Here is a 26,027-nt window from a genome sequence, read left to right on the forward strand (position 1 = left end):
CCCTGCAGCCAAACATCAAACGGGCCTAGTCGGCGAGTTTACGCCCTTTATAAGGGAACTCTCCACCACTCCCAAACAAATTCGGCTTGCATCCTATCTGGTCTATTCGGGGTTTGATCTTCTCTGCAATCCCCTTCTTGCTAATCTCCGTTTCGCGATCGCATAAGGTAATCTCTCTCTCTCTCTCTCTCTCTCTCTCTCTCTCTCTCTCTCTCTTTCTCTCTGCTAGGGTTATCCGATTGGTTCAATTTTTTTTTGATATCGCAAGGGAATTTCTCAATTGTTCCGGGGGAGGGCGTGAATTTTGCTTGGACTTCGATCTTTTCGTCCATGACGTTTTCGAATTCATATCTATATCTTTTTATTTGCTTTTGGTTTTCTTGTTCGTTGCTTTCATTGGCAGCCTTTTCGTTCGGGGTAAAAACCGATCCCTGTTGATTATCTTCTTGACCGTGTTCTTGGGGTTGATTCATGATGGTCTATATATTCATGTAACTGATATTGATTGGGAAGTTAGTTTCCAAATGGTTATCGGTAGGTGAATGGGACATGATGGGTTTTAGGGTTTCGTAAATTTGATTAGGAACTTCTTCATTTGGAACAGAAACGTCTTTAGATAATTTTGGTTATCATGATTTTAGCTTTGATTCAGAATAGTCATATATCAATTCAACTTTTTTATTGACTAATAAGTTAGTCTCCAAACGGTTGTCATTTTAAGTAGACGGAAAATCTTGATGTTTTATGATATTTGATTTAGGAATATAACTTTTTATGATGCTTCTGTGATTTCTCTCATTTTCATGGTTTTACATGAATGACTGCCCTTACTTGAAGGCTGGAACTTCTGCCAGTGCACACCTTTTGCAAATAAATGAAAGGATCCCATTAGTTCTTGGTCTGTAGAATCTTATTTATGTTATTTTAATTGTTCGATGTGGTAGAAAATGAGAATTGTGTGAATCTGGTTGAGTGACGGTGAATAAGCTAGTAGTGCTACTTATTTTCTAGATAATTTGTTGCAAGGTCAAAAACTGAAACTCAATATTTATCATCTTTAAAGAGTCTAAGCATTGTGAACTAGATAGATATGGTTCATTTAGGTTTAGCTCTATTTTTTGGGAAACTATAGATACTAGATAAATGGGATGGAGAAGCTATGAAATTGATGCAATTTTTATTGTGGTATGTAATGCTCCACCTCCTTGGCACGTCCTTTGGATTAATAATTAAGTGATATGTATTTTTAACTGATTTTTTTATTAGATCTCTTCTAACCCGTCAAGTGATATGAGTTTCTTTACTTAAAAACAGGATCCACTTGGAAAGGTCTCCTATTTCTTTATTTAATAAATGGTTTTTCTTTTTTTGTTTTTACCCTCAAAAGCTCTCTCTCCTATTTTTTCTTATCCAAATATTCTAAAATGCACATAAAGGAGTGATGTTCCAATTCTTCTGAGAAGTCTCCCTGGGCAATTATGAATCTAGAAACTGTTAGATCCTTGAATATGACAGGAAGTTCTCCCTGATTTGGTGAGAATCTGGTTAAGAAATTAGAGGGAAATGAGAAGAATTCCAGAGGGAGAGGGAAGACAGAGAGATAGGAGGGAAATCCGAAAGAGAGAGAAGAGAGTGTGAGAGGGAAATCAGAAGTTTTTTTGATTATTTTCTTCTATGCCTCTACACTGAATGCAATCAATAATTATATATTGATTGTGGCTAGTATTTGGTGCCAAAAGGGTCTCCACTTTCCAAAGTTACAGCTTTTAAAATGTTGCAACTCTCTTAACTTCCTTCTAGAAGAATGACCTTTCATCTGCCCATTCCTTTTACCCTAGAATGTATCCCCCCTTAGTTATTAGGAACATGACAGAAACATAAAAGGTCTATCAATGTACATCGCATGACCCAAGCCACTCTGAATATGTTAAAGAGAATGCTTCATAATTGATGCACTATTGAGCAACAGAGAAGAATGTGATGCCCTTATTCTTTGTTCTCCCTGCCCAAAAAATACCAATCAACTAATAAATGTCTTTTCCTTCTCGTGTTATAATTGGTAAGCATGGTGCCAAGTGATTGTAAAAGGGCTAAAACGGGTATCCTGGGTAGTGCTCTCAATTTCTACAACCTTTCATGGAAGTCTGTATCCTCAGAATCACAAAGTATATCATAGAAAGATGTGTAAACTGCACTTAGATCCCTTGTGGTTTAGGCCATTTGTATAGAGACTCCTCATGGTTTAAAAATGTCTCTAGAGGTTCCCTGTGATTTACCTTTTTTACTCAGACACCCCTTTGTCAGTTTAAAAATGTCTTTGAATGAGGTGGCTGAGCAAAAATATTAAGCCACAAGGACCTGACCTCCGAGACACTTTTAAACTACAAGGGTGTAAAACTGTCTTTGAATGACATGTTTGAGTAAAAACAGTAAGTTAAAGGACTTGCAGAGACATTTTTAAACCATAGGAGTCTCCTTGCAAATGACCCAAACCACAAGGGGTCTGTGCAATTTACCCAAAAAAGATCAAACTGTAAAAATATTATGCCTTTTGAGAGAGAGATGTCTTTAGTATAAGAATTTAAAAATATATCATCACACATGATGTAGCAAAATGCACCCAAATATAAAAAATAACTTGATCCCTATAAAGATTCATTGATCAGTTCTATGGATTTTACAAAATTACGATAAAAGCACTTATCTTTTTTAATTGAACAGTTTTAACAATGTAATAAGTTGGGGAAAAAAAAGTTTCAACTTAAAACAACATGATAGATTTACATGGATACAAATGAGACTAAAGAACAATTTGACATTTTCTTGGACAAGATCAAAGCTTGTTCCTTATGTAATTTGTAGTAACCTTTATCTGTGTGATATTCTTCACAAGCAGCTAATGCATGTGGAAGGAAAGATTTATGTTACATGTGTGACAAATTTAGAATTTAGTTATTTATTTTATTTTTTGGGATGAGTTTCACACTTCATATGTGTTTTTATTTATTATTTCTTATCTCTTATGGCATTTAATTTTGTCACTATATTCATTAAAAGTCATTATGAGTTGTCAAATTGATGTTAGTTATGGGAAAAGAAACATCTTTTGAATATTGGATTCTATAAATTATCTAAGAAGTACAACCCCTCATGCGTGGATACCTTGTTTGAATTAATGTGGTGTCGGACAAGCTCATCGTGCAACAGTATGTGTCTCGATGCTTATCTTAGAAGCTGTTTTTTTAGGACATAAATGGTGCGTGATCATCGTGAGGACACAAATTTTTGTTTCCATGGTACATATGAATGATATTGCAGTGTAAAGAAAAAACATGAAAGCAAATTCTGAAAGCAAAACACTTTCACAGGACACAAATAATTGAGAGATATTTATTCTTCCACTTTTAGACTTCTTAGATCTAAGTATTCTAAAAGCTCCATACTCAATATGTTCATATCTTTAGCAAAAATGGCTATCAAGATCTTTTGCACATACATATTTTGCAAAATCTGGAATGTGAAAATGATGCAATATTATGTAGTCCTCAACAAAAGAAGTATTGATTTTTTGTTTTTTTATTTTTTATTTTTCCTGTCAAAGATAGATATACCTACTTCCATGCATTGTTGTCTTAATCTTGTGAAAACTCTCTAGCTGCAAGCACCTCTGCCCAGATATCCCCAACCACTCGGATTACCCAAACGGGAGCGCCTACGGAAGGAGAAAAGAATGGAATACAAGACAAGAACCACCCTGGCATGCATACACAAAAATAAGAATAGCAGAAGCGAAGCTAAACACATGCATGCACTACGAGTATCCCGCTAGCACAGCGGTCACATGATAAATAAATAAACACAGACTCCTGTGCCGACATACACGAGACTCGAGGAAAGACCTGGCACAGTACAAAATATTAGAGTAAATCCTACTCAGACATCAGAGTTGACAGGGATTGACGGGACTATCTGTACACCATACCGACTTTGCCGCTAAAAGCTGACTCCCTTACCATGGCCTACACTGCCACTACCTGGAATGATGGAAAAACAAACTGAGTCGAGAGACTCAGTAAGCGTAAAGAAATAAAGGCTGAAGGCTGTATAGATCTAATAAACTCTCACCAGAATAAACCCTCAGGTACACACAAGCCATGAGACGCTACAACACAATAGCATAACATAATAAAAGCACATACCGGTCCTTGGGGCCCACACAAGACACACGGCACCCAAGTTCCATACCAACCTGCCGCTGCCTTGAGAGGCAACATGTATCTCCAACAAACCTGTGCGCACTGTCCCGGGTCGGTACTCCCGACACCCGAGACATAGGCTCCCTCGGAACGGTACTCCCGTCTGAGAACTAATAACTACCAGTAGTCATGCAATGCACATAGAAATGCAATGGCGTAGTGAGCATTAACGTGATACATTGGCGCCCATACATCCAGGCATCAGGCCATGCTCCGCCCACATAGTAAACCACACGCGATGCATATGCCCGTACTGGATGCAACCTGACCAGCTAGAATGTCCGTGTCCAAGCATACTCAATAAATGAATATCCCAACATGCAACCCGTACCCATGTGCATATCAAATCATGAACAGCAATATAATGAATCTAAACGTGTAGTAAATCACATATTGGCAGAGCTAATCAGCAGTGCCCGGCATCGGTCAACGGCCAGCGAGTAGGAGTGTCCACCCGACGGTCCACATCAGGGCCGTACGATAGTCTACCCCAACGTCACCAAACAGCCGACCCCTACCCCACTGTTCAATAGCTCTAACTGAACCATAAATAAACCCGAGAAAACTGGAAATAAACTCGCATGTCTAGGAACCTAGTCCCCAAGCCGGGTTCAGCATCATTCCCAAAAGGAATGGGGGCGGTACAAACCCCCGTAGGCACACAACAAATAAAATTCAAGAGGTCCCGGATTTAATTTAGAACAAATGAAAACAAATGAATAATAACTCAATAAACAATGCTAGACGCCGAATTAGAGTACGGGAGAGGATAAAATATGAGAAATCACGGGGTCTTTCACGGGAATTAAAGAACACGAGGAGAGGGTTAGGAGCTTGCCTTTACACGGCCGTTTCTTGCCTTTCTTGCACTCCCGCTACGAAGTAAAATGTTTAATAACAATTAATAAAATCATAGCCCACATTAATTAAATCTAACCGTGTAATATAAATAATTTAGCCGCCTAAAATCCCACGTAGGCTCACCATAAATAAAATCCCAATAAGTCACATATTTATTTTACACTAAATCACGCTATTAAAATCCTCATTTCGTATAATTAATACGCGGAACCGAAACGAATTAAGGGAAGGCGAGGGGTTCACAAAATGGAAAGAGATCGCAAGGTTAGAGGGAACTTGCCTCGTTTGAGCTGATTATAGCATTTCCAAGCTTAAACACCACCAAAATAATACATGCTGTAAAATAGAATAACTACCAAAATTAACAAAATAGGACCTAAAATAAAATTCTAACCGTACAGAATGTTTAATACATAATTCTTTACTTACCTGGCTAATTAAAACCCATTTAAACTGAGTTTAATCCTCAATAAATAATTATTTTCTCAAAATAATATAAATACACATTTTCTTAAATCTCCAAATATCCAAATAAATCAATATTTCCTTTTTAACCCACAAATATTCAATAATCACCAAAATACAAATTAAATCATTATTTCCTTATTTTCCTCAAACCCACATTAATAAATATTTTCTCTTAAATTCTCAAATAATCAATAATGTCCTCAAACACCGATTTAAACAATTATTATTTATTTTCAATTTTTGAGTTATTACACTAGCTGTGTTTCATGTTAACATATACATGTCACATATAAGCATTCTTGTTATTTTAGTGAATAGTTTTGAGGTTTCATTGTTTTAGATCTTGGAAAACTTATTAACATGTGCTTTCTTGCTATTCAGCGAATAGTTTTTAGGTTTCATTGTTCTAGTTGTAGGAACATCGAAGTCAACTTAGATTGTTTGTGCATTTCAGAACTCTAATAGTTTTTGTTCTCTATTCTTCTACATTTATCATTTATTGTTTTTTACACCTAAAAATTGAGAGGGACACTTGTTCGGTAAGTAAAGTGTTTTGGAAACAAATGTGTTGTAATGGAGATGGGTGGGTCCTGGGGGTACTATTAGTGTTTGATAGTTGATGCTAGCATAGTTGGCATATCCATATTGAGATTGGTACAAAAAATTGGCATTTTTGTGCTGTTTTCCATCTTCTTTTAGATTTACTCTTGTAGATACTATGTTTATTGGTAGTATATTCATTTTTACACAAAGTTAAATATAAATCTTTTTGTTTTAATCAATCTCATCCATGCCTAGTTGGACATATCGAAATGTTATAAAAAAGATATTTAAATAACTGTAGATGTCTAGGCTCGTAATTCAAGTGGTTATGATGTTACCTTACAAATCATGTTACCTTAAAGCATTTAAGAACCTTGACATTTGGGATTTAGGTTGGAAATTTTTTTATTTTTGGTAAAAAAGTTGGCTTGAAAATTAGTAGGGAAACAATTGACTTGAAAAAAGCTACAACAATGTGTTTGATAGTCACTTAAAAAAGTTAGCCTTGTGTTTTTGCATTTTCAAAATAAAAACTGTACAAATTTGAAAAATGGTATTATTTGTATATAGTTGTCATGACCCAAAGGGCAATAGTTGTAATTGTACTGAAGTTTGTTAGTTTTGTTGGAATAAAGGGAAATAGAAGTCTTACTTGGCTGATTGGCTAATTGGCTCACCAAGGAATGCAGAAGATTATGTTTCTTAATGTAGATATAAAATGTACAGTCAGTTGTTTAATTATTTAGTTTCCTAATTGTTTATGTTTCCTAATTGTGTATGATTCTGTAATAGTTAGTTTCTTTAGAAGATATATTGATAGTTTCCTTGGAAGTTAGATTGAAGGTTTCCTTATGAAGGTGATAAGACTCACCTTAAATATGACTGCAAATATGTGTTGTAAGTATAAGAGAATTTAGTGAATTCCTTCATGGTATCAGAGCCATCTTTCTAGGGCATTTTGTCCGGCCTTTATTGCTTCTCTTGTTTCCAACCTTCTTTGTCTCTCCGGCTTTTATTGCCATTCTCTAGCCTTCATTGCCACCTTATTGTTCTGCCTTCATCGCAACCTTTCCTAATTTTTTTTTTTTCATCACAATATGTCTAACTACTTCTCAAGATTCTATCTCAACTACTATAGGAGAGATATTGTCTACACCTACGACTATCATTGCAATAGGAAGTGGAAGCGATTTCCAAAATATAAATCCTCTATACTAGCTTGATGGAACTAACTACCTACAGTGGAGTCAGGTAGTTCGGACTTTTCTCAAAGGAAGAGGAAAGATTGGCCATCTTACCGACCTAGTCCAAAAGAAACAGTTCAAGGATTCATGTCATGGGATGAAGAAGATTCAGTGATTATGTTCTGTTTATGGAATTCCATGAAACCAGATATTAGTAAAAACTTGACATTCCTTGCCATTGCGAAAGAAATATGGGAGAATCTGCGGCAGACTTACTCCAAAAAGAAGTTAGATGGTGGAAGGCACGAGAATGAAACAACTTGAATCAAGGATTGAAGCATTGGAAACTAGGATGATACGGGCTCAAGAGGCCTTGAACCGCAGTAGGGAGGACATTTTGGCCATAAGGGAGAGCATGTGAGAGGATCTCGCTTCATCTTGAGAGAGTATGTAGAGGGAATTGGAGAGGCACCAAGAGATGATGGATCAATTTGGGTAGAGAATAGACAACATGTTCAACATGCTACCGACATTACTGCCTCAAATCCATTTACCAATAGATTTCCCACCAAGAACTGTTTCCGATCCAATCTTGCCTAGTGATGAAATTCTCCCTCAAGCTTCTGGATCGGAATCTCCTCAAAGATCTGTTTCTGATCCGATTTTGCTCGACAATGGCAATCCGCCTAGAGTTTCTGGAGTGCAGCAGGCTAAGGAGCTCTCGAATTTGGGCCCAACTGTTCTAGTAAGGAGCAATTCTCAAACCTCTACTTACACTCCCACACCAAGACTAGAAATACCAATTTTTTACGGAGTGAAACTGAGGTGGTGGATTCATAGATGTGAGAGATTTTTTCAGTCTTACAATGTAGTGGAGGGGTAGAAAATCAATTTGGCATTAGCCTATCTTAATGATACAGTTGGTTCATGGTATCAAGGTTGGGTTCAAACAAGGAAAGTTGAGGTCAGTTGGGTTGAGTTTGCTGAAGGCTTGTGCGAACATTTTGGGAAAAATTCTATGACGGATGTGATTGAAGAATTTAATAAGTTGAAACAAGAAGGATCAATGGCTGACTATCAAATTCGATTTGAGGAGTTAAGATCCTTGATGTGCAGTTCACAGCCGACACTTACAGAGCATTATTTTGTGTCCAGCTTCATTAGCGGTCTTAAGGAGGAGTTGACGCTGATGGTCAAGATGACTATCAAGACGATGAAGTAGGCTATTGAGACGGCAAAGTTACAGGAGCTTGCATTGGAAGCAATTTTTAGTAAGAACACAATCAGAACAGTAACTCTGCCTATGTTTTATCAACCATTGGAGGGGAACCAAGTAAATGTGAATTCTAAAGTTTACCCAAGCCATGATGCAGCCAAATCAATTGCTATAGAGTAGAGAAGGAAATTGAAATTATGTTATAAATGTGGGGATAAATTCAGCCCATGCCATCGATGCCCAAGACAATTACTGAACATGGAAGAAGTAGAGAACGAATATGAAGGAGAAGTATCGACTGGAATTGGGTGACGAATAAGGCTCAGTTATAATAAGTTTCTTGAGGACAAGAAATCTCTCAAGAAGGGGGGAATTGTCTTGACCCAAAGGGCAATAGTAGTAATTATATTGGGGTTGGTTAGTTTGTAGTTACTTGAGTTTGTTAGAGTGTTAGCTTGATTAGTTTGGTAATAACTGCAAGGATGTAAACTGCCTATAAATAGGCTGTTGAATAGAGAATAAGGGGTATGAATTGATTGAATGAATCCATTCTGTTTCTCTCTCTCTGTTTCGTCTAAACTCTAAACCCTCCCCCTTTCTTCTCAATTTCTCCCTTTTTCTGTTATGTTTTCCCCATCCATTCTATTCTTTCTTCTCAAGTTCTGACAAAATCCCATTCTAGACCCTAGGAAACCCTAGGGCTGTGACAATAGTTTTTTGTATGAGAATAATTTTTTTGATAGGGGAAACATTTTTGTTGTTTCTTAAAATTTAAATATTTTGAAGTCAATTATTTAAAAATAATTTTTAGAACTAGTTCACTAAATGTGTTTTTGCGAGTCTATTTGATTATGAAGCCAGAAGATAGTTTTTACAATGAATACTAGATGGGCTTATTTTAAAAATAATGACTATACCCCTAGAATAACATAAGTCGTACTAAAGAGTTGCATAAAAGTATGAGTCGTTTCTTTTGTTAAAATAAGAAAAGCTTAATTTTTTTGTACATTTTTCATTTCTAGCTTTTCATGGTCGTTTGTTCTTAAGAACTTGTTATTGTTAAGCACAAAAATCTAACTGCAAAACACCTTAGTTTTCTATTAGGTAAAAAGGTAAAAGAGCAGTTAAAAAGATTGATGCAAAATGGAGCCTTACTCTCTAAATGACCTTGTATTGACGCCTCTTATGTGAATTCAGGAAGCATATACTTGAGGTATATGAACATGATTTTTCAATAATGGAGGAGTGTAAAACTCTTCAATTTGTCTAATGGAGGGTTGTGTTAGGTAGTCAAACAGCCAGCGTAGAATTCGATCAGATAATGTGAATTCTAGACAAATGAAAAATCTCTAGGATGTAATCCTTCATAGGTGACACATTGGATTGTCTAAATTTAGTGAAAATGATTTAGTCCAGCATTCATGTCTGGATGTAGTGTTAAATCTGCAAGGGTTCTTGTATTTTCATGGATAGATGTGAGTAAAGAAGTTAGTCCCGGATCATAGATTAAGGAATGAATCCTGGAACATCAGGATTCAGGACATTGACAGGAAAACCTATGGAAAAGGTGAATGTGGTGATTAGGAGAGAAATTGGTATTATCTGCCTCTTAAGAGAGAGGATGGTTCAGAGAGAAGGCTAAAATGTGTGACAATCTGGATAGACTCTGGTTGGTATTCAGGGAAGGATTGGGTTAAGAATGGAGTAGGGAGTATTATGGATAAAGACCTAAGGGATGGAGTAATGTATGTGAAAAGAATAGTAGAGAGGATTATTATAGTTGTAGGAGGAGAGACCATGAATATTGTTAGTACATGTGCATCACAAGTTAGGTTAGTAGAGGATATAAAGACAAAATTTTGGAAATATTTAGCGGGATTGGTACAAAACATACCTAGAGGAGAGAAGATAATTATAGGAGGCGGCTTAGATGGGTAGGTGGGTAGAGAATGGAATGGGTACAGAGATGTATGTGGAGGTTATGGATTTGGAAAAATAAGTGATGAGGGTGAAGCTATTCTGGATTTTCCTACAAAATATGACACTTATCATAGTCACACTAGGTTTAAGAAATGGGGATAAATACATGATCACATATAAAAATGGATTAAAATAGACTACTTTCTTATAAGACTAGAGTATTGTTTATAAGTATTCTACTAATGTTTGATTGCTCAAGACAGATTGTAGTAATTGACATCCATATAACAAAAATGGAGGGAAAAAAATGATGTAAAATGAATTCCAAGAATCTGAAGGTGAAATTTTAAAGGTGAAAAATGAATTATTTTCAAGGGAAAAGTGTGCTGTAGAGGGGATTGTCTTGTAGAAAGAGAAGCAGACCAAATGTGAATTGAAATTGCTATTGTTATTCAAAAAGAGTGTCAAAGGGAAACGTCCCAAATCAAAAAGAGTTTTGGTATGGAATGAGAGGTACAAGAAGAAAACCAAAACTAAGTGAGCTTTCTACAAGACTTTACATGAATGATGTATTGATGAAGAAAACTTAAAGAAGTATGGCTGGCCAAAAAGAAGTAAAAAAAAAAAAAAAAAGCAGTTAGTGAAGCAAAGTCAAAAACTTATGAAAATTTATAACAACTGATACAAAAGATGTGGTTAGATATATATATATATATATATAGACTAGCTAAAGCAATAAAAAGGAAAATAAGGGATTCAAGCCAGGTGACATGCAAAAAAATGAAACAGAAAAATACTAGCAAATGAGGGGGAAACCAAGGGGAAATGGAAGGAGTATTTTGCAAAGTTAATCAATGAAGATGGAAAAACAAGTATTATGTTGGAGCATCTTCTTAACTCTAAAGTAGGGTTGGCAATGGTTCGGTTTGGTTTCGGTTTTTGCCAAAACCATAACTAAACCAAACTTAAACTCCTAAAACCAAAACCAAACCATTACCCATTTGGTTTTAAAAATTTAAAACCATAACCAAACCATTCGGTTTCGGTTCGGTTTCGATTTAACCATGGTTTTTTTAGTTTAATCCATACCAACAAACAAAGGCAAATAGCATTCATAAAATTGTTTGATAATTTCACAACAAACAAAGATAAATTCTAATAAAATTACCTTAGTCTTGCATAAAGTTACAAAACTTCTTGGATATAAAATCTCATCTCCAAACCTACAATTGTTAAGAAGTAAAAACAAGTATAAAAGAAAAACTACCTAAAATCAAGCATAAACAAGTAAAAAAAATATGGCCAAAAAATAGAAAAACTACCTAAATTTAGCTATCAATCGAGAGAATCAAAGAACTAAAAAAGATAAACCATACCAAGTAAAAATACCTAAAATAGAGGCAGCAAGCAAGGGCGTGCGATGCTGACTGGCTGAGCCCTCGAGCTAGAGTGGGGGAGAGGGCGAGAGCTGAGAGGTAGAGGGTGAGAGAGGGCGAGAATCGAGAGGCAGAGGGCGAGCGAGAGCGAGAGGCCGGAAGGCAAACGAGGGCGAGCGAGAGCAAGAGAGGGCTAGCGAGGGTGAACAAGAGCAAGAGAGAGGTAGAGAACGATGGTGAGCGAGGGCAAGATGGGTCGAGAGCAAGAGAGGGCCAGCGATGGCGAGCGAGAGAAATAGAGAGGCACAGAGCGAGGGCAAACGCTAGCAGACGAGAAAGAGAGATGAGGCAGAGAGCGAGGGCAAGCGCGTGCGGACAAGCAAGAGAAAGGAGGCAACGAGGGTGAGAGGTTGAGGGCGAGCGAGAGCAAGAGGGGCCGAGCCAAACCCCAGCGAGAGCAAGAGAGATCCAGTAAGGGCGAGCAAGAGCAAGAGAGATGCAGAAAGCGAGGGAGAAGCGCGCGCACGAGCAAAAGAAAGGAGGTAGAGAGTGAGAGGCAGCGAGGGTGAGAGAGAGCGAGAGCCAGATCGAGAGAGGAATGAGAAGAGAAAGGGAGAGAAGGGGAGAAAGATTTGCAGGCAAGGCAAGTGGGTTGGGCTGGGGTGGGTTGGGTTGTATTTGTATATAATATATATATTATATATACATATTATACATATTATATTATATATATAATATATTCGGTTCGGTTTGATTAGGTTACCCACCATTCGGTTCGGTTTCGGTTCGGGTTTTGGTTTGGTTTTAGTGAAAACCATAACCAAACCATACCCATTGAAACAGTGTTCGGTTTTTCCCCAAACCAAACCATTACCCAGTCAAACGGTTTTTGACCGCGTTGATCGGTTTGGTTTCGGTTCGGTTTCCCACGGTTTCAGTTACAATTGCCATCCCTTCTCTAAAGGAGATAGGAATTACATCTTCAATAGATGTATATGTCCAAACAAAGTAATGGAAGCATTGAAAAAAGATGAATAATAAAGCAATTGGACCAGGTGATATTCCGATATAAATATGGAAATGCATGGGGGAAGAGGAATTTTTTTGGCTAATGACATTATTTAATATGATCCTTAAATCAAAACGGATGTTGGACTAGTGGAGGTAAGAGTACTTTAGTGCCTATTTACAAGAATAAAGGAGATTCAAAGTTGTGAAAATTATAGAGAGCTCAAGCTAGTAAGCCATGCCATGGAACTTTGAGAGATGGTGATTGAGGGAAGATTAAGAAAAACCAAGGTGTATGAAACCAATTTGATGGAATGTGTATGTAGGTCTTGTACAAGGGCAGAAAATTAAAGCTATTGACAGAAATGATGGGATTGGCTGAATTGGTTGAGGCTTTTCACGAGGTTGTTGCATCTGCATTGCTATCTAACATTGTTAACCAAATCCCATAAAAGTGGTTCTTTAAGAAGTGACTCCAGTTTTCTCACCCATCTGTGTTTGATATCCGATAGAAGCCCTGGAGAATGATGTCCATGTTTTCAGGCTTATTTTCATTGAGAATTCTAAGTGTCAACAGCTCTCAAACACAGATGTATTATACTCTGGTTTGCTAACATAGCAACACTAAGTTTTTTGGGGGTTGCTGCATTTTGTAGGCTCCTCTTTTATAATTTAATCTTACTTGGGCAAAAAATCAAAGATATTTGATACGACTCCTGGGCTAGACTGAATTTGGTTTAGGTTTTCCATGAGGTTGTTAAGCCTGCGTTCTGTAGAGTGTTACAGAATCCCATAGGCGTGGTTCTTTAAGACATGACTAGTTTTCTCCTACAATGGTTCTCAATATCCTATAGAAACCATAGGAAATGATGACTATTTTTAATGCGAATTCCAAGTGTCATCAACTCTCATATACTAAGTAAATGATAACTTTTATGTAACACTATTCACATAAGTAGATGTAGTCTTGATAGAAGTGTATTTTGATTTTCTTTGTGCGTCATTAATCCCTGATTTCTGGATATAGTAATTTTAGGGTTTGCTGCTCAGTTTTTTTATGCTCCTCACTTTTTCATAATTTAATATTTTCCCACGGTTATTAGCTATTTTGTTTTTGGTTATATGTTTTGCTATTATGTTTTCCATGTATGCATTTTCTGTAACCTGCATGTTCTACCTGATTGTGCGTTACTAATGAGGGGCCTAAAAATTGTGTACTGAACTGTTTTTGCTACTTGCAGCACCTGGAAAATGCAAGGAAACAGAGGAAATGGGGATCCTTTTTTTGGGTTTGGTGACCCTTTTGCTGGCTTTGGCGGGTTTAGTGGCTTTGCAGGTCCAAGGAGTTTGTTGCCTGGCTTCTTTGGAGGGAGGGACCCTTTCGATGATCCTTTCTTCACACGCCCATTTGGAGGCGTGTTTGAGTCTGGCTTCTTTGGTCCTGCCGGGAATCCTTTTCCTGATTTACATGCCCCTCAAATTCTTGGCCATCAAGTCTCCCAGCCTAATAGACCCAGTCGACCAATAATTGAAGAATTAAACTCGGATGATGAAAGGGAACAAGAAGATAACGAGAAGAAAGATAAACCCAGAAAGCATGGTAGATCAAACAAAGAGCCTTATGTTGAGGAACCAGAGGATGAAGCTGAAGGTTGTCATATTTCTCTGATAATTACATGAACAAGAAGCACCCCCCGGCTCAGGGGGGACCAGAAAAAGCCTTTTGTTTTCCCCCTTCATTGGCCCTAATATTTGTTTCCACTGTTTGTACTTCTTGTTTTTACTGTTGCCAGCATGAGGTGGTTAATGTCATGGTCTTGCAGGGAGAAAGCGCAAGCAAATGCAGTACATGAATGATTTGAGCAGAGTGAAGACTACCCATTCACGTCCCCAAACTCACAGTTTCACATTTCAGAGTTCCTCCGTCACGTATGGCAGTGCAAATGGAGCATATTATACCTCATCTAGAGCGAGGAGGACTGGAAGTGATGGAGTTAGTATTTTGATCCTTTTCCAAGTCAAACTTTTGTTCCCTTTTGTGATTTCTTATGTTGTGTTTGATTGGATTTTCAGCTGACAATTGATGAAAGCAGAGAAGCTAATACAGCCAGTGGTCGAGCTTCTCATCAAGTTTCTAGGGGCATCCATGATAAGGTAACTGAAAAACATGTCATGTCCTTGAATTGTGAAGTTTCTTTTTTCAGTTGTTATATCTTTGTTCAGTTATTATTTACAATTATGCATTAGGATAGTTAGGTGTAGTGGAGTGGTGGAAGTGGAAGTGATAACTGCTGTAACCGCCACAAATAATTGTTGGTTAGCTTTATATATAAAGCTGTAACCCCACAGTGCCCTGATATGAATGAATTGTCAAGAAGTTATTAAAGTCTCTTATTTTCCCCTATTGTTCTCTCGGCTTCTCCCTACTTTCTGTTATCATCTCCCTCAAATTCTGTTTGTTTCTCCCTCAATTCCAATTCTATCTTCAAAGAAAACATTAGTAAGGACTAGGTTCTTGATAAAACACAATCTGTTGAATTTTTGTACTGTTTGCTAATTAGCCATTCCACATGTATTTTGTACTGTTTCATGTCTGGACAATGGCAAAAGTGAAATGTTTTTGTTATGCTTTAGGGTCATACAGTTGCCAGGAAGCTGAATTCTGATGGTAGAGTGGGTACAATGCAGACCTTGCACAACCTTAATGAAGGTATATGCTTGCATCCAGACTTGCAGCTGCAAGTGCTTTTCAGTTTGATGTTTTCAATTTTTTTTTTTTTAAATGTTTTGGCATCAGAGGAGCTAGCTGGTTTTGAAGAAGCTTGGAAAGGAAAAGCTAGAAAGCACTTACCAGCCTGGAGTGAAGGTTTCAATGTGCATGATGGTAAGACTAAGAATGCCTTTCTGATTTGGCTACACATTTATATGCTTTTGAATTGATGTTTTGGCCTCTAGTGGCATGTATCCTTAAGATCTTGTTTATTCAGATTTTTAGTCTGCGTGCATATTGTTTTCCTGGCAAGTTCTTATGATGTGCAAGCTGTCTACTTCATTTGGATGATTCATGCTGAGATTCTATAGGGAGAGAATCAAATTGTGTTATTTACAATCATTGAGACACCATAAAGTAGCCTTTTTCTGGGGTTTATCACAGTCTCTCTCACATGATGATTCTAACTTTCCTATGATAAGTTTCTTCCTGAATTAAGATTGCAGCTTGATGAAGTAATGGTAACTTCCTAATAGAGAGCAGCGAATCCAACTAATTAGCATCTGAAAAATATTCTGCTGCCCCTCCCTCATGTTCATGGAATGCATGTCATATTTCTAGTTCTGTCCAACATGTATGGGTCGTTGCTTATGCTGTTTGCATCTTCAATGGCAAGGGTTTTTGTGAGCCGAGGAATTACTATCATTTTTTTTTTTCCTTGCATTTGATTTAAACCTTTACTTTTGCTGCTTTATTTTATATATAAAAAAGGACCTGTAGTCTGGCGTTTTCAACAGTGAGCTCAAACCTCTATTTTGCCAACCAGTGGCTATTGGATAAAATTGTGTTCTTCGCCCAACCTTCTTGGCCCAATCCATTCCACTTGACTTGCAGAATAGGGGATTTCACTTTTGGTAAAAAAAAAAAAAAAAGGGAGGAAATTCGTAATATTGAGGTAATTAGAAATTTCAATAAAAAAATTATTGCAATAAACACAGATGCTCAGCATGTTGGAGGAAATGAATATTGTTTTGGTTTATGCATCCTTTTCTGTATGCATATTAGCCCCTTTGTTTTTGTTCTGACGTGATTCCTTTAATAGGTCCAGTGGCTACACACACAGGATCAAACTCTTAACAATAAAGTATTATATGAAACAAACTTGGTCGAAGCTTCACCCTTAAATGGTTTGAATTTAAGTTATTTTGAGTTGCATTTTTTAACATTGATAGGATGAATGTTGTGTGACATTAGCTTCTTGGTGCTGTTATAGTTGGGAAATTTTTTGGTGGGCTTCTGTATTTATTATCCAACGTCATGTCCATAATCCTGGGCTTTGTGGACTCTTGTTGATTGCAACTGTATAATGTAATTTGTTTATTTCAGTTTCTGGATCAAGTGGTCAAAACGGGCAGGCAAGCAGGAGTAATTTGGCACTCCCTTCAACTGAGTTGGGGGGCGTGAGATCTGGTGTAGGCGAAACCGGCCCGTCATATTCAAAGCTTTTAGAGAAAATGAAAGCAGACGCTGGTGAGAGGATGGGCTCTTCTGGTGCGAGAGCTAGGAGGCGTTGAGTAGGTGCTCTCCTTGCTGCATCTCTCCTCCCCCCTCCTTGGTTCAATGCACAGCATGTTGGTCTTGTCTAGAGCTTGCTACCATCTTGTTCCTGCTTCTGCATCCATTAGTAGGCTATGCTTAAACTGAGAAGGGCACGTTAGATGTAGTAGCATATGCTTCTTTTTTGCAAGTTATATTGGGTTGTGTATTGATGATATCTTTAATATAGGTATGTCCTTGGGTTGGGGGAACACCCTTTTAACATCTTTCCTGTCGGTGATTCAGCCAAACCATGTTAAACTGTGAACATGTACGCATATCAATAATTCCTTCATCGTTGGTTGACTCATTGAACGATCCGTGTCTTTGAGCTTTCCAGGGGACACTTGTGATTTTGATTTTTTTATAAATATCTTATGTGATTTATATTTTAGTATTTGCACTTTATGTTTTTGTTTTTTCAATTAATTCCTGCGTTATCTGACAGTAGGAACTAGTTTTTCAGCCATCCCTTTTCTCTTTGGACTCTATTTGACTGTCCTTCACCATGTCTCACTTTCTTCATTGCCTCTGCGAAGGAACCGCCATTCACAATGAATGGAATGTGATGAATATCCATCCTTATGGGAGGATTTGCGGGATTTGAATGGTTTTGTTTAAATAATTTATTATCGTGAATCCTTCTCTCGTTCTGGATGCATCGAAATTAAAACGTTAAAAACAAAAAACTTTTAATTTCCAGTATTTTCGTGGTAACCCAGCCAAAGAAATCTTCGCCATCGTCTTCATGGATGTCAAAAGAATTGTTCATGTCACGCGGGCTTTGGGCGACGATGGGGTCCCGTATTTCCATCAAAGCGGAGCGGGAGATTTTGGTATTTCAGAGAGGAAGTTGCCCGCAGAGATTGATTTGCATGGGTAAGTAGAAACTATGAAGTAAGAGACGAAAATTTATTTGATTTGCATTGCATGGTCACTCACTCATCAAGTACTTGGGAGATTGCACACGTGTTCGCAGTTTAGAAGTTTGGGGATCATGAGATTAATTGTCCGTGGTCACTCCTCCCGAGCAGGTCTATTTTAGGACCCATAACCCAACCTCCCTCCATTCTCATGAACGGCTCTGTTTATTTTCAATCCTATTGCCTGGTTTGCCCGCTTGATCCAGAACCTGAAGATGCTAGTTGGGTAAGCACTCGGTCAATCCCCACAACGACACCACACCCTTGTGTTACGGACACTATTAGAAATATGACCTGCATGGATTTCATGAATATCTTGTAGATGCTAATTATTAGTTGGATTTCTTCTGCTCTATATTAGGAAGGTACCATTACCATATTGCATCATCAAGCTTCAATCTCAATTTCAGAAAGAAACTTGTAATAGAAAAAGAATCATCATCATGCGAGAGAGAGAGACTGATGTTACGCCAGAAAAGGGCGGACTACTTTTGAAGCGAAAGCTGATTCAAGGTAGGGATGAAGAAAGAAAATAGAAGAAAGATTGAGAGAACATGGGAGGAAGAGAGAGGAGTGTTTCTGAAAAATAATACCTTTCTCAATAATAGAAATAAAAATTGGCTGAATATTTATATTCAACAAACAACTTGCAAGTTGTAGCAAGTTGAGCAATTTGATTACAACAAACTAATTGAAAGTAACAATATTTAAACAGTCTTAACAACATCATAACCGTAGTTGACAAGTGGTAGCAACTGTAAAAATTATATCTTTTCTACATTCACCCTCAAAGTAGACTCCGTAGAGAAAAAAGTCTTGTATTGTAACTTGTTTGGAGTAACAACAAAACTAGAAGATATAGAAGACAACTTAAGACCAAGCTTATGACATAGGAAAAGAAATCTATCTCTAGGTAAACCCTTAGTGAAGATATCAGCAACTTGATAAAGTATAGGAACATATTTGATTTCAATTTCACCATTATCGACTTTCTCACAAATGAAATGAACATCAATTTCAATAAATTCAGTACGAGAATGAAAAAAGATCCCCAGCTATACTTATCACTCCATATAATAGGAACTTTGGAACATGGATAGCCTAGTTCAAAAAACAAAAACTTCAACCACAAAATTTGAGTGACTCCTTGTGCAATAGCTCTATACTCAGCTTCTCTAACAGATCTAGCGACCAGACTACTTTCTCGAACTCCAAATTAACAAGTTTTTATCAAGAAAAACACATAATCCACTTGTAGACTTCCTTGTAACCTTATAACAAACATGATCTGTATCCGTATAGACTGTAAGAGATAGATCATTGAGAGAATGAGTGGATAATAAACCCAATCCAATTGTACCATTCAGATAACGAAGTAACCTCTTGCAAGCCAACAAGTGTTGCTGGTTTGGTGAGGATAAAAATTGGCTTAGTTTGTTCACCATAAAGGCAATATTAGGTCTTGTATATGTGGGATATTGAAGAGAACCAATGATAGTTCTATAGAGAAAAGTATAAGAAAATAACTCCCCATCATTTGTTAAGGAAACCCCCAAATTGGCTGGTGTAGGACAAGGCTTATAGTCTTGCATAACAATTTTTTTCAACAAATCTATTGCATATTTGGACTAAGTAAGATAGATACCAGTGTTGTCTCTATGAGCTTCAAAACCTAGAAAATAATTCACCGATCCTAAAGTTTTGAGAGCAAAATGAGTATCTAGATCTCGAATAAATGATTGAAGAACTTTAGGATCAAAACTAGTGACAAGAGTATCATCCACATAAACAAGGATGAACAAAACATAATGAGAAAATTTCTTAATAAAGAAAGAAACATTAGAAAATGCTCGTACAAATCCCCAACCTTGTAATGCAGTTCTAAGTTTTGTATACCATGCTTGAGAAGCTAGCTTAAGACCGTACAAAGATTTTTTCAAATCGACAAACATGAGAAGGAAAGTGAAGACTAACAAAGCTTTCAAGTTGAGACATGAACATTGTTTTACTTAAATCACCATTAAGGAAGGCATTATTCATGTCAACTTGTTAAATATCCTAATCGAATGTGACAACCAAAGAAAACAAACTCGAATAGTAGGTACCTTAAAAACTAGGCTAAAAGTTTTAGCATAATCAATACCAGAAGTTTGAAGAAATCCCTTAGCTACTAATCGAGATTTGTACTTGAGAACTGACTTGTCATAAATTTATTTAATATGAAACACCCATTTACAACAAATAAGATTCATATTAGAAGAAAAGGGAACAAGATCCTATGTATCATTATTCTGTAAGGCATAAAATTCTTCTTGTATAGCTTAACCCTTCGAGGATCCAAGAGAGCATCATGAACTAAAGTAGGCTCTAGAGTGCTCACTAAAGCATGAGGAGAATAGAACAAAAGATGTTTGGATTTAGATTGTGTAATCATAGGATGAATAGAAGGAGTAGGATTAGAAGTAGATTTAGGTAAAGGATTAGATATAGACTGTTAAGAAGAAGTTGACAACAAAGAAAGGTTAGAATAAGAAGAAGGTACAATAGATGAAGAAGATAAGAAAGGAATAGAGGATTGTACTACTCGAGGGGAAGAAGAAGAAAAGGAATGAAGAAATAGAGTTGTAACGCCTTGCTTTCCCGGGCGCGTTATAAATTGGGACAATAATTTTTTTTTTTCCAAACTAATGCTAAACCACATCATTCATCGAATCCATCCCAGAATTCCCATTCATTTTTCTCGAAAGAGAAACATTATACACATCAAATGCAGAAGCAAGAATCGAACCTGATATCTTAACATTGATCATTAAATCATCGTTCCTCAACATAACTTAATACAAACATAATTTTCTCAACTATCATTAACCTTAAATAGGGTTATACATCCTTATGCTTTCAAAACGTTCAGATTTCAAAATAGCAGAACTTAAATACATGAGCTACATTACATACATTTCATTTATCATTCAATTTATCATGTACTTTGCTAAGTGTCATTCTCTGCCTCATTCATCCTTATATATGCTACAATCTTCATCTAGAACGTTTGAATATTCTAGGGGCAAAGCCCAAGTTAGATGATGTTACGGGTATTTCCCGCTCCACTTTGTGGGCTGGACTTAACGTGGTGATTCGGCCCAAATGCTCAAGGCCCAGTAAAAATCGAACTGAGCCCGTCGAAGTGAGCTCAGATAGTGCTGAAGCTCAGGGTCAAACATCGGGGCTAAGCGAGCTCCTAGTAGCACCTCTAACTCGTTGGCATATTCGAGCAGGCCCCCGATTATGCTCTGAGCAAGTTCCCAGCGACCTTCATAGCTTGTTGGCTTAGCCCGTCAGCTCGCATCGTAGAAGGGGTGCGTGTCGCGGCATACCGGCAAGCCAAGGGTCGTCCTGGCTGGACCCCTTGGGCCCATTCTCTTGGCCCATTTCGTTGGCCCATGCCAGTCCCATCCTGGCCTTCTGGCAACAACATCATTACAGCCACACCTGGATTTCCGGACATCCTCCTCAGATCCCATTCTCATTAATGATAGATCCCATCTGCATTAATGGCAGATCCCGTCTTCATTAATGAGGGTCTCATTGACACCTTGCTGCGGCAGGGACACCCCCGCCGACTACTCCATCCCATCGCCTGTACACGTATGGAGCAGGCAAAGAAGCTTTTGCTGATATATATATCAACCAACCCTCTTAAGGGCCGGGGTAGGTACTCTTTACCATTAATTGATGAACACCCGATATATTTGCTTACTCGCTCACTAACTTGGGCTTCGGAGTACCTTGCAGGGACGAGCCGTCGGCTCAGTAAATCGGATCGAATACATCGCTGTTTCTCTCTCAGGTCTACCATACAGGTGCAGGTTAACAAATCTCCATCGACTAATTCCAAACATCGACATTTTGGCGCTAGAAGGAGGGCTCGCTCTGGTAAAACATCAATGTCGAAAACTGGAAACACGAGAGGTTCCGGATCAACAACCAACTGACCTGCAAATCACGCCAACCGTATGCCGGAGATTTCGCAAGCTGGGGGAGTTGTGGCGTCTATCTCCATGCCTCTTCTGGCCGAAGCTATCCATGGAGTCCCTTCACGGTGCCCCTACCCGCCCGTGACTCCAACCACCGACGCAGAAGTAATGCAGATGTGGCAACAACGTCAGGAAACATTGGAGAACACTGTCATGTAGCTCACCAATGCAATGAAGGTGTTAGCTTAGACACAAGCCCAGACAACGCAGGCGCAGGCAGCTGCCTCTCGACCTCCAGGCGGCAGACCCCCTCCAGAAGAAAGAGAAGATAGGAGGGACACGAGGCAAGCTGGCTCGGTCCGTTTCTCCAACCTACACTCTCGAAGGGCAGAAGAGTCGCGATGCTACGATGGGGAGCTTGGGGTGCACCTCGCCAAACAGAGGATCGGTGCAAGCCCTTGTAGAAATCGCCACGAAGATGCCCATGGAGGGAATTGCAGACTTGGGAATCCACAACGTGGGGATTCCTTGGTGGGGATCAGCAGTAGCCATGACACCCACCGTAGCTCCCCTAACCATGAGAATAGGAGGCGGCCTCTCCCGTGAGATTGCCCTCACTTAGGACCAGTGTCCGCCTGGGAAGAACAACTCCTCATCGGGCGGTCGGCAAATCAGAACCCCATAGTGGGGGAACTAATGCTGAGAATCTAGCAGCTGGAAGCTAGACATGGGGCGCACGATCGGAGGGAAAGCCATGAAGAAAGGACCCCGTTCTCCAGGAAAATAGAGCTGGAGTCCCTCCCTTGCAGATTTAAGGTCCCTAGCATCCCTCAGTATAAGGGGGACAACGACCCTTTCGACCACCTGGATGCTTTCATTGGCCAAATGTCGAGTTTTTCATGTGACCCCGGGAGATATCCCCCGAGCGTGGCTAAAGAGACTTCACCCTCGCAGCATTAGTAGTTGGGAGGAATGCCAGAAGAAATTCATAGATCAGTACAGGTCGCTCTGAAGGCAGCTCACCCCAACATGCCACCTCGCTACAATATTCCAACGGTCTGGCGAATCTTTGAAAGATTACATAGAAAGGTTCAAACGTGAAGTGAATAATGTCGAGAGCCCCTCCGACGAGAGTATCCTGACCGCAATCTCCGCCGGGCTTCGGAAGGATGGGAAACTCTACCGAAGCATTTATAAATCCCCGGTGAGGGACCTTGGCGAATTCTACGAGCGAGCTGCGAAGGAGGTCTGGTGGGAAGAAGCATTCGGCCTGAAAAAGTCGAGTGACCAGAAAAAGGGGGCTGTACACATCGGCCAGAGCAAGAAGAGAGCTGATGAGGACTCTCGCAAGGTCGAGGACGAAGCCTTAACGACCAGGCGACCAAAAAGGCGAGGTTCGGGTAGGGGGTGAGCGACCAACACACCAGGGTCGGTATGAAAACTACAGTGTCTTATCTGATTCCCAAGACAAGATCTTTGCCACAGAACGCAACAATGAGGATTTTGAAAGGCCTAACTCCCTGAAGACTCCCAACAAGTACAGAACCAAGAGAAAATTCTGTGCCTATCACAACGAAGTGGGGCACACCACCTCTGAGTGCTGGGCGCTGAAAGATGCAATCAAAGAGCTGATCAAGAGAGGTTGGCTACGTGACTATGTAGTGCGTCCTAGGGATCAACAGCCTAAACAGTCGGCTCAACAAAGCCCTCATCGAGCTCCCGAGCAAGACCAGACGCCTACGGTGAGAACTATCTTCACTATCCATGGTGGGCCCCATATCGCAGGAACTTCGAACAGGTCGCACGAGCGATATGTTCGGGAAGCCGGCCACCTTCTCCTTGTCGAAGATGGCAGCCAAGAGGGACCTTCCAAGAAAGTCAAGATAGCTTCGGAAGACGTCTCTTTTACTAAAGATGATTTCAAAGGCGTGCACTGGCTGCATAATGATACCCTCGTGATCCGAGCTCGAATTAGCAATATGGAAGTACGGAGGGTGATGGTCGACATAGGTAGCTCGGTGAACGTCATGTACAAGGGATGTTTCAACCAGATGGGATTAAGGTTGGACCAGTTGACATCCTCTCCAGAGCCACTATACAGATTCACTGGCGATGCGGTAATACTGAAAGGGCGTATAAAGCTCCCATTAACAATTGGGGAATCAGACCTCCAAGCCACAGCAATAACGGACTTCCTCATCATTGACAGTCCTTCCGCTTATAATGTCATCATAGGTAGGCCTGCCATGAACGAGCTAGACCTAGTTGTCTCAACCAAGGCCCTAACTGTCAAATTCCCGACCCCGAAGGGGACCGGTTGTGTGAAGGGCGAGCAACATTTGGCGAGGCGTTGTTATGAGGAAGCATTGAAAATAGGGCTTAAAGAAAAAAAGATAAATATGGTTTCCGAATGGGAGGCTCGAGTCACTAATGGCCAGGGAGTCAGCCACAACCTGGATCCACGCGACATGGATTACGACCAAACCGCCAGCTCGGCGGACAAGCTGGAAGATGTTATGGTCAGTAGCTAAGACGTTGAAAGGCGCCTCCAGGTGGGCAAAGGCCTCTCCGTCGAGGTAAAATCCCAACTGACCGAATTCCTTAAAGCAAATCTGGATGTATTCGCATGGAACCACGAAGATATGGTGGGAATAGATCCAGGGATAATGCAGCATTGACTCAATGTTAGCCCCAACCATAGGTCGGTTCGTCAGAAGAGGAGGCCAATGACGGCTGAACAATACACGGCCTTGAAAGAAGAAATAGACAAGCTTCTAGCCAGTGAATTTATCTGGGAAGCCCAATACCCGACATGGGTGGCTAACCCGGTCCTGGTGAAGAAGAAGAATGGGAAGTGGAGAACTTGCATCGACTTCACAGACCTAAACAAAGTTTGCCCGAAAGATAGATTCCCTCTGCCAAGAATTGACCAGCTCGTGGATGCAACGGCCGGCCACCAGCTTCTGAGCTTCATGGATGCCTACTCAGGGTACAATCAAATCCCTATGAATCCCGACGAGGAAGAACATACCTCCTTTATGACGGACCGGGGATTATACTGCTACAAGGTAATGCCCTTCGGACTGAGAAATGCAGGGGCGACGTACCAACAGCTAGTCAACATGATGTTCGGAGATCTTATTAGAAAGACCATGGAAGTATACGTCGATGATATGCTGGTGAAATCCAGACAGACGTCAACCATGTTAGCGACCTGGGAGAAGCATTCCAGATTCTGAGGAAGTACCAGATGAAGTTAAAACCCACTCAAATGCTCGTTCGGTGTGGCTTCTGGGAAGTTCTTGGGATTCATGGTGAACGAAAGGGGAATCGAGGCCAACCCTGAGAAAATCCGAGCTCTACTTGACATGCGATCGCCCACCAAGACTAAGGAAGTGCAAAGCCTAAATGGACAGGTCGCGGCCCTTAGCAGGTTCATCTCCAAATCTTCTGATAAATCCATCCCATTTTTCAAAATCTTGAAGAAAGCAAATAGCTTCGAATGGACGGAAGAGTGCAAGACCATTTTCCAAGAGTTGAAACAATATATGGGGTCGGCTCCCCTCATGTCAAAGCCAAAGGAAGGGGAGGAATTGATTGTCTACCTAGGGGTGTCTGAGTACGCAGTGAGCGCCACCCTGGTCCGAGAAGAAGACCGGGTCCAATACCCAGTATACTATGTAAGCCACAGATTACTCGACGCCGAAACAAGATACACCCCCATGGAAAAGCTCGTTTTTTCCCTGGTGATCGCGTCCCAAAAGCTATGCCCCTATTTCCAAACCCATCAGATTAGCGTGCTAACCAAGCACCCACTGAAGAAGATTTTATAGAAGCTTGACTCATCCAGCCGCCTACTCAAGTGGGTTATTGAGCTCACCCAATTCAACATAGAATACAAGCCAAGGATAGCCATAAAGGGTCAAATACTGGCAGACTTCGTTGCAGAATTCACAGGGCTTGCGAAGAATCAGTCCCCCCAACCTCGTCAG

General features: G+C 39.6%; 2 protein-coding genes across 2 annotated transcripts; both read left to right on the top strand.

Annotated features, from left to right (window-relative positions):
• Positions 1-17,546, top strand: LOC127786980 (uncharacterized). The gene is made up of 7 exons (XM_052314799.1): positions 1-167; positions 14,074-14,483; positions 14,656-14,825; positions 14,906-14,986; positions 15,467-15,542; positions 15,630-15,716; positions 16,929-17,546. Exons 2-7 carry the CDS (start codon positions 14,084-14,086, stop codon positions 17,114-17,116), a joined length of 1,002 nt encoding a protein of 333 aa, XP_052170759.1. The 5' UTR covers positions 1-167; positions 14,074-14,083; the 3' UTR covers positions 17,117-17,546.
• A 4,898-nt stretch (positions 17,547-22,444) lies between these two features.
• Positions 22,445-24,566, top strand: LOC127787500 (uncharacterized). The gene is made up of 3 exons (XM_052315560.1): positions 22,445-22,637; positions 23,112-23,429; positions 23,521-24,566. Exons 1-3 carry the CDS (start codon positions 22,445-22,447, stop codon positions 24,564-24,566), a joined length of 1,557 nt encoding a protein of 518 aa, XP_052171520.1.
• The last annotated feature ends 1,461 nt before the right edge of the window (positions 24,567-26,027 follow it).

Source organism: Diospyros lotus, chromosome 12 (assembly GCF_014633365.1).
Source record: "Diospyros lotus cultivar Yz01 chromosome 12, ASM1463336v1, whole genome shotgun sequence".
NCBI classification, from domain to species: domain Eukaryota; kingdom Viridiplantae; phylum Streptophyta; class Magnoliopsida; order Ericales; family Ebenaceae; genus Diospyros; species Diospyros lotus.

What these genes read in the sequence shown, in the direction of transcription:
- LOC127786980 (XM_052314799.1), top strand. Translation starts at nt 14,084, where the DNA reads ATGCAAGGAAACAGAGGAAATGGGGATCCTTTTTTTGGGTTTGGTGAC. An exon ending in ACCAGAGGATGAAGCTGAAG is followed by an intron (nt 14,484 to 14,655) that starts GTTGTCATATTT and finishes ATGGTCTTGCAG; the next exon opens with GGAGAAAGCGCAAGCAAATG. An exon ending in CTTGCACAACCTTAATGAAG is followed by an intron (nt 15,543 to 15,629) that starts GTATATGCTTGC and finishes TTTTGGCATCAG; the next exon opens with AGGAGCTAGCTGGTTTTGAA.
- LOC127787500 (XM_052315560.1), top strand. Translation starts at nt 22,445, where the DNA reads ATGGGGAGCTTGGGGTGCACCTCGCCAAACAGAGGATCGGTGCAAGCC. An exon ending in AATAGGAGGCGGCCTCTCCC is followed by an intron (nt 22,638 to 23,111) that starts GTGAGATTGCCC and finishes AATCTTTGAAAG; the next exon opens with ATTACATAGAAAGGTTCAAA. An exon ending in CAGGCGACCAAAAAGGCGAG is followed by an intron (nt 23,430 to 23,520) that starts GTTCGGGTAGGG and finishes TCTTTGCCACAG; the next exon opens with AACGCAACAATGAGGATTTT.